Consider the following 9328-nt stretch of genomic DNA (forward strand, 5'->3'; position numbering starts at 1 on the left):
AACAATCGACGAAATGGAAGAAAAATACTATTAATTCATTCTAGGCATTCCATCAAATTAAGCAACCAAATCCTACCATCAGATAGTTTATATTCAACCAAATCAAATCATAAAAAACCAAATCCTATTTATAACTTAGCAGAAAAAATCGACTATTGCAGTCGTAGGAGTTGGCTGCACCCAAAATTGTCACATATGTATAAAGTTATCCATCGAAATTCCATGAAAATTCAATTTCACAAAAGGGACCCAAAATTGCACAAGCACAAGATTTTTGATATGCGTCTCTTCTGTCCAATACAAGCAAAAGCCCAGCAACAATAGCCACTTATATTTTTGGTAAGTGATGATTTTAAATTATGATAACGTGTGTATAATTTATTTCAAATTGTAACTTATACTATCTTATTATTGCCGCAACAACCATCTTATACCAGAAATCATCACAACTGTCCAGAAGTGAGACATATAAAACCACAACAACAGATCTTTGTCAACAAATGATCGGCTTATACTATGGTATTCACAACGACTATTGGTAAAGCAAGTACTATAAATTTGACATTTTTGGACACCACATTTGGAAGCTTTGTCAAAACCCAATTCATTGAGATCAAGATTATGTTGAGAAAAGAAAAATACCCAAATCCCATTGAACAAAAGCCCTCATTTATTATGAAAAGCATATCAAAAGTTGGGTACTGATTAAACATTCAACTCTTAAATCTTCAAAAATTCAACACAAAATTGGATTATAGTTCGCCATTGGTACATTCAACCCTAAAGTCTCAATTAAACCAAAATTTCCCAAGCAGGTTATTGAACGACCACAACTATAATCATTTCCCAAAAGCACTTCAAACAAAGATGTGTAAAGGGGAAAAAAATGTTCATTCTATCTTCTACCAAAGAGCAACATGAAATTACAGCCATTTTATATTCAAATTAGCCAAATAAATCCATACATACTCTACCTAATACATTCAAACAATGAAATCCCAACTATACTCAAACAAATTACACTAATACAGCAAGAACCCTTGTGTCTAATAATATGAACAATCTCGAAGTAAAACTAATTTCCCAAGTTCAATGGATATATCAAACTGTCATATGCCGTTTTATGTATATATTTCCTCTTCTTCAGAAAAAAATGCATAAAATGAATACTACACCAACCTGAAGAAATTAGTGATGGTCTTCGTCCACGGTGAAGTGATTGATGGCGGTCGTTGATGGCTGGTGGTTCGACGATTCGAATGTCAGAGGGGAGTCTCGCCTTTCGCCAATTCGTATCACGTAACGAACTGCTCTCGATCTTCGTCGACGGTGAAAGAAAGGAAAGTGCGATGGAGGGGATGATTCCAATGAAAGAGGAGAATGTGTGAGAGAAGGGATGTGTGAAAAAAAATTGCATAAAATTACTACAACACCAACCTGAAGAAATTAGTGATGGTCTTCGTCCACGGTGAAGTGACCCATGGCGGTCGTTGATGGCTGGTGGGTTCGACGATTCAAATGTCAGAGGGGAGTCTTGCCTTTCGTCGGTTCGAATCACGCAACGAAGTGCTCTCGATTTTCGTCGGAGGTGAAAGAAGGGAAAGTGCAATGGAGGGGATAATTCCAATGAAAGAGGAGAATGTGTGAGAGAAGGGATTGTGTTTCAACGCTGGTTTCTTTTTCTCCTCCGTCGTTTCGTTTGGTCATTTCACCTTCTTCCTTCACCAGTTTTGTTCTTTTTTTTTTCTTTTTTTTCCCCTCTCCAAGTACCTGACATTTCAGAGATTTTGTACAATTTCAAGTGTTGTCATGTTATATTTAAACAAGGCCTCAGATGGGATTGAACTTAGTAAGAAGGGCAAAAAAGTTCAAATATGACAATTTTGCAATTACTTTAAAAAAGTGACATTTCTGTAAGTGACAAGGCAAAATTTGACTAGTTTGATAATTTCCACTTTTTCTTTTAATAATTTTAGATGTTATGGAGCTTTTCATGCTCCTATATTAAGCCCTCGTTTGATTCTCATTATTTGGTTCCAAAAATAAAAAATATGACAGTTATTCATCACATCAAGCCACCATATTTCACTTTCTATCTCTTGTGTGGGTTTCGTAACGACTATATTTTTTATTCTCATTCTTACAAAAATGGATATCAAACGAGGCATAATTTTTCCTATTATATGAATGAAAATTTGAATATTCTCATATCCAAAGTAAATGGAATAAATTGCAAAATGCTGACATCTGAATTATTGTGGTCAACTCCAAACAAAAGAGTTAATACGGCCAATTAATACACTTGAATAAAGTCACCTAGGCCAAGAACTCGAAATAAATTTAGTAAATACAATGGAAATATAACAAAGCTCAACTCTGTTATACCTCGCTAAATCGAGCCTCCAATCAAAAACCACGTCACAGACTACATGGAGTGTAAAATCAACAATCCATCAGAAAACAAGTCAAAAAATGAGTCGATGCTCCTTGCCCCGAAGTTCCTCACACTATTGACCAAAGTTCCCTCTGAATTAGTCAAAGCCGTCCTTCTATCCGAAGTTCCCTTTGACCAGGCCAAGAACTCGAAATAAATTTAGCAAATACAATGGAAATATAACAAAGCTCAACTCTGTTATACCTCACTAAATCGAGCCTCCAATCAAAAACCACGTTACAGACTAAAACAAGTAAAAAAATGAGTCGATGCTCCTTGCCCCGAAGTTCCTCACACTATTGACCAAAGTTCCCTCTGAATTAGTCAAAGCCGTCCTTCTATCCGAAGTTCCCTTTGACCGAAACCCTTATTATCTTTTAAATGATTTGTAGATAATATTTAGAAATGATTGATGTAACGTGTGTAATAATGAATGTTAGAATTGTAAACCTAAGATGTGGATGACTGACCCATTATTACTATATTAAACGCGTAGCAGAATAAGTTATGTGACTTCGGCCTGGAAGATGAAGCCACGTGATTCCAATCCAACGACAACCACCATGGCTAGAACCCTATAAATGGAAAACACTTGTAATATTTGTTCTTAATGTAACTCTATATACTTACAAACACGCTCAATCTTTCCTATCAATTATTCCGTACTAATTAGCTCAAGTTTAGTTTGTTTTTTCTTTTGTCAAGTTATTCGTAATCATTTGTTTTATGTGAAACCATCCTTGATCATATTGTCAGTGCATGAACGTTTTCGTCTTGTCATCTAGCATTCCCTACGCTCATAAACGATGCCCATCTCCGTCTAGATTTTCGATCAAAAAACATCGGAATTTACTTGTGTGGGCTTGAGTGGATTCGACATCTGTTGTCCATGCGTTCGCCATGAAAAGCGGGTCAACAAACTCTACAAAGCTTTAAAGAACGAGGTATACATAAATATGTTAGATGCCATAGAATTCTTGATCTAACCATACAAAAGATCATACATAACATACCAAGGTTCCCTGAGTCAGAATTCCCACATGGGATTGCAATAATGATGGATACATCATTTGCAAACAAAAAGAAAGAAATTCAAGTCTAAGGGGTGACGCAAATATCATACATTTATACTCATAAAAGTAAATACATAGCAACACCCTTGGGCATCGACATCATCCTTGACATGAATGTCATTGGTTTTCATGGTGATTGACATAGACAGAATGACTTGATTGCTTGTAAGTAAAGTATAATAGCCCAATTGCACCAAATCGAACTTCAGTGACTTAGTGGCTAGTGGAAAGTATGGTAAAAGTTTTGTGACCTTTGATGCAATTTACTCACCTTAAAATGTTTTGATCTAGCTAAAAATATATTTTTGAGTAGTTTCTTGATAATTTTTTTATAAATTTTGTGGTTCAAAATTGATAAATGGAGTATTATGAATCTCATGAAATGTACTTTTAAAAATGAGTTTGGAAAAAAAAATTGGAACAATGGGGCGAAATGATACACTATTTAAATATGAATAATATATTTATACATTTAGGTAAAAAAAAAAATCTTGTTTTGTTGTAAACGGTAAGTTTATTAGTGAATGATAATTGTACCCTTACAATTCTAGAAATTATTATCGTTGTATCCCTAATATTTCCTTATAAATATAGAATTTTGGTTCTTAATAAAACACACAACAATCTATACACCTTTATTGTCTTTTCTCTTTTTATCTCTTTTCATAATAAGCTTAATTTTTAAAAATTTAGTGAATGTAGTAATTTTTTATAAGCATAAATATTTATCACATATACTATAAGTAATTTGATGACATGTAAATTTTTTTACATATATGTGCATCAAAATGATGCTGCTTTTTCTCCTATGTTTTTTCGCTTATACGCAAATCTATAATGATTATTTTATTATATACATAATGATTACATTGTCCTATTTGCATATCTATATATGAAGTCAATTTATGTGCGTGTTTGGAAGATTTTTTTTTTTTAACTTATACATTTTTTGTAATTAATTTTTCTATATAAATTCATATCATAAATAAATATTTTTAGATATTCTTTTATAAATTTTAAATTAGTAATTTATCATGTTCTTGTTCCTGAAGTAGCACAACATTATAGTTAATATTTTAGAAGAATATTATGTTTATCGCCCTTGAAAATTATAATATTATTTTCAATATTCTAGAAAAATATTGATTTATTATTATTGAAAAAGCAATAATTAAAGAAAATATATTCTCGAAGTAGCACATTTTCAAATAATATATCATTTTAAATTCATGTTTATTGTTAAAGGAAAACAAATAACTAATGTCATGAGGACATTGATTAGTTTGATTATTTGAATGATATATGATTATATAAGTTTTAATCAAATTTTTCAAAATTAAAACATCGAATTATATCTCATATTGAACCATAAGTTTAATTTGACTTTATTATTTGACATAACCAATTGGATCGTCACTAAATTAATAATAATGCGAAATTAAAAATTCAAATAGATTCATTAACCATCAATAACAAAAATAGGGACTGAATTCCCTATATTTCTAGAAATTAATTAAGGTGATAAATTAATTCCATCATCTTCCACTTTAATAATCTAAATATTAGTTGTATTTAATAGATTTGATACGTATATTAGATGATTACATAGTGTTTGCATCCTGAAGTTTACAAAATTGCTGTTCAAATTTATAATTATGAGCATAATTTTCAAATTATATAATTAATATTATGTTTTATTAATGCTAGTGGGTATAAATCTCAACATTTTAATAAGTGTTAATTGGGATATCGATAAATGGTTTTGACACTATTATTTGTTAAACACCTCCAATTAATTGAATTGAGAATAAAGTACTTCCCATGTTTGTTTAGGAAATTCTATTACGCATCATGATAATATATTGTTCTACCCATTATAATTGGTTTATGGTTAGAGCCTGATTTCTTCATCAGATTGTTTGATAGTGCAATTAATCAACTACATTGCAGTGAGATGAAGTAAAGATGCTAAGAATAAATGCGTAGTTTGAATCTTTATCCCAAATGAGCAATGTTTACAATGTTGGAAGATTTATTGTCAATTTAATCGGACAATTTTCTCAGCATTACGAGGAATTAAGAAATTGAAAATAATGTATAAATGTATCATCATCTAAATTCATTATAAAATATCATTTGAACAAGAAGTTCAAAAGATAATTTATTTATAAGCATTTACTGATCAAGGAGATAAAAAATATCTCATGCACTAGTTTTATGCTCCAACACGAATCGATATTTTATGAAGATAATTTGTTAGCATTATATTTGATATATTTATGACACGCCTAAAATGTGACAATATTCGATTCTAATACAAAATTTTTCACACGAAAATAGAACAATTAACAAATATGATTTCATTATAAAGACATGTATTTTTTATGAATATTTAGACATAACAAATTATAAAATTTCAGAAGAGATTCGGGTGCCTTAAATAATGAAATTTGAGATACATTTAGAAGTTATATCATTATGAAAAAGAAATAATCTCGAAAAGAAAAATTGTCAACAACAATTTTGCACATGACGTATTGCATCATATAGCAAGAAATTAAAATAAATATGTCGAAATAATAATAGACCGAAAAATTGGACGCATATAGTATAATAGCCTTAGCGAATATTTGTTGAAGGAATACTATAAAAATGACTCTTCAGGAATTTCAATTAAATTTAAATTATCAACATAAACTGCCACAATTGCAAAACTACAGATTATTTGAAAAATAAATTTGAGATGAAATAATTGGGAAAAACTAAATTATGTCTTGTCTTGGTTTGCAGATTGAACATTTTCTAGAATGATTATTTGTTCATCGATATACATATACAGAAAAAGTTTTAAAGCTCTTTTATATGGATAATGTATATTCATTAGCATTACCTATAGTTATTTGATTACTCGATGTGAAAAAATCAATTTCGTTTACTTGAAGATGGATAAAAGGTTTGGTCCTGTGGATTCCATTTTCAACAAATTTTTTTTTTATTTTTATTTTGTTTGATTGCACAATTTTCTTGACGATTCCTTTTCCCTCTTCCCCACGACATGTGAACAATTTCCTTGGTTTTGTGGAAAATCTTCCCACCAAACCCACTGGAATTGGTATTTCAGTTGTCATTTTTTTGGCAATGGAAACAAATTATATCCACAATCGTAACAACTTTGTTCCTTTTAATTGACAATTTTCATGAAAAATAAAGTCAAACGAATACCAAAACATCCAAAATTTTAACATTTTTTTCAGGTAAAAAATTATACCAATCAAATACATTTAATCGACAATTTTCAAGAAAACAAATTCTAGACAATTTAATTCCCTGAAATTTATTTTATTTCCACCCAAATTTCATTATTGCAATCAAACGGACCCTTAGTGTAATTGGAGCATTAACTTATCTTGCAAACTGAACTCGACCTGAGATAATTTTTCTGTAAATCTCCTTGCAAGATATACTTTTACACAAACTCAAAGACGTTGGAACGGTGTTATATATATTTTTCGTTATTTGAAAGGTATTATTGATTTGAGATTATATTATTTTCAAAAGTTAAGATCCACTTTCGTGGGATATGCAAATATAGGTTATCTTTCTTACCCGCATAAAGTTAAATTACAAACATGAAATGTGTTTACAAGTGGAAGAACAGTTATATCATAGAGATCCGTGAAAGAATTTTTGATAATAACATTCTAAAATCATTCTGAAATTATTGCAATTTATGAAGTAGACCAAGAATGTTTATGGTTAGGAACATAACCATCATATTTAAGCATCATACGAGTTAACTTTAATAAAAAATAGTCAAACAATTTTGTATGAAGACAATGCAGCTTCTATTGCACAACTCAAAGAAACTATGTCAAATGTGACAGGACAAATAATATTTCTCCAAAATCATTTCATACATACGAGCTTCAAAAGAAGGACAACATCGATGTCCAACAAATTAGCTCAAGCGACAATGTAAACGATTTATCCGCAAAAGTATTGCCGACTTCTACATTCAAGAAATTGGTTCATAAGATTGTATTGTATCCACTAAAAAATTTTCAGTGATCAACATCAGAGGGAATAGCTGTACTCTTTTTCTTTCGCTTAGGTTTTATCCCACTGGATTTTCCTAACAAGATTTTAATAAGGTAGTATTTACTTTTAATATTTCAAAATAATTGTACTTTTTTTTCCTTCGTTTAATTTTTTGTCCTATCAAATTTTTATCAACAACGTTTTAAGGAGACAAATATTTGTAATATATTATTTAAAGAGTGTGTTATAAATAACATGTTTATTAGTGAATGACAATTGTATTCCCGCAACCCTAGAAATCATTATTGTCATATCCCTAATTATTCCTCATAAATATAGAACTTTAATTCCTAATAAAACACAGACAAATCTATATACATTTATTTTCTCTTATCTTTCTCTCTTTTTTCATAATTTGTTTTAATTTTTTGTACACTACTTATTTTAATTCTAACTATGGCCCTGTCTGTCATCCTTTAACAAAATAAATTATTAGCTACAGTAATATTTTTCACTACACGTTTACACAATAAAATATTCTACGCACAAATCAATAAATTTTTTTAAAATTTTAACCATATATTCTTCAAAAGTTACTATTCAAAACTCTATATATTCTCTCAGAATGAGATACAAGCAAGTAAACAACTATTAATTTTTTGTTTGATTGCAAAGATGGAATTTGGGTGGAAAGAAAACGAATTCCAGGAAATTGAATTGTCTAGAAATTGTTATCTTGATAATTGTAAATTATTGCATTTGATTGGTATAATTTTTCACGTGGAAAATATTGAAATGAAAGTGTTTTTTGGTGTTCGTTTGACTTTGTTTTATATGAAAATTGTCGATTAAAGTGATAACATTTATTGGTATTGGCGATGAAATTTGTTTCCGTTGCTAATTTTTTTTTTTTAAGAAAATCATCTATCTTTTAGTGTTCGTTTGACTTTGTTTTACATGAAAATTGTCAGTTAAAGGAATTTTTTTTTACAATAATTATTATAATTTGTTTCCATTGCAAAAAAAAAAAAATAAAAAAAAAATAATAATAAAGTGTTGCTGTAACCGAGAATTCCAATTCTCACTATTTTGGTTGAATTGATGGAAAATGCTGATGTGGCAAGAAAGTGAGAATTTCAATTCTAGAAAAAAAAGTTGGATAATCAAACATCTAAAAGTTGGAACCGGAAAAAATGGTGGAATCAAACACCACCTTAGAACTCTTTTAAACCGTAGCTAAACATGAAAATCCTGCACTGTCATCTCCTTGTGTACAAATGAATAGTTTAGCCATGGCAGCAGCAACTGCTGTTTACCCTCTTTCACTCACGACTTCTCGTCACAACTGTTTTCCGCCTACTACCCTAACATTTTCCAAAAGGCCCTCCTCGTCCCTCCAATTTTCTTTCCAATCCCAATACGACGCCAGTGCAGATGTACAAGAGGAAGATAGCGTCATCGGCGACTGTCTTGTCTTTGAGGAAGGCATTTTTGATGACCCATTTCTCCAAAAAAGCCCCGACTTCAGAAATGGTGAAACCCAAATCAGTACAAGTAAAATTAGTAAAAGTAGATGTAAAATTGATAAAACAGAGATTAATCAAGAAAACTTGATTCCAGAAAAATGGTTGGAAATTCAGAGGGAAATTAGCATCACGAAGAAGGAGAGGCGAAAGCTCGCACAACAACTGGAGTACGGAAAAAAAGTGGAGAAGAGAAGGCAAGGGCTGAGACCTATCAGTATAGAGGATTTCAACAAAGTTAAGGATGACAAATTGAAGCA

General features: G+C 30.5%; 1 protein-coding gene across 1 annotated transcript in view; it reads left to right on the forward strand.

The window, feature by feature from the left end:
• The first annotated feature begins 8731 nt into the window (after window positions 1–8731).
• Window positions 8732–9328, forward strand: part of LOC111400589 (ankyrin repeat domain-containing protein, chloroplastic) — a 4367-nt gene continuing 3770 nt past the window's right edge. Inside the window, exon 1 of the mRNA XM_023027996.1 lies at window positions 8732–9325. Coding sequence (XP_022883764.1) covers window positions 8823–9325 — 503 coding nt within the window. The 5' untranslated portion in view covers window positions 8732–8822. The remainder of the gene's footprint in view (window positions 9326–9328) is intronic.

Source organism: Olea europaea, chromosome 10, assembly GCF_002742605.1.
Source record: "Olea europaea var. sylvestris chromosome 10, O_europaea_v1, whole genome shotgun sequence".
Lineage (NCBI taxonomy): Eukaryota > Viridiplantae > Streptophyta > Magnoliopsida > Lamiales > Oleaceae > Olea > Olea europaea.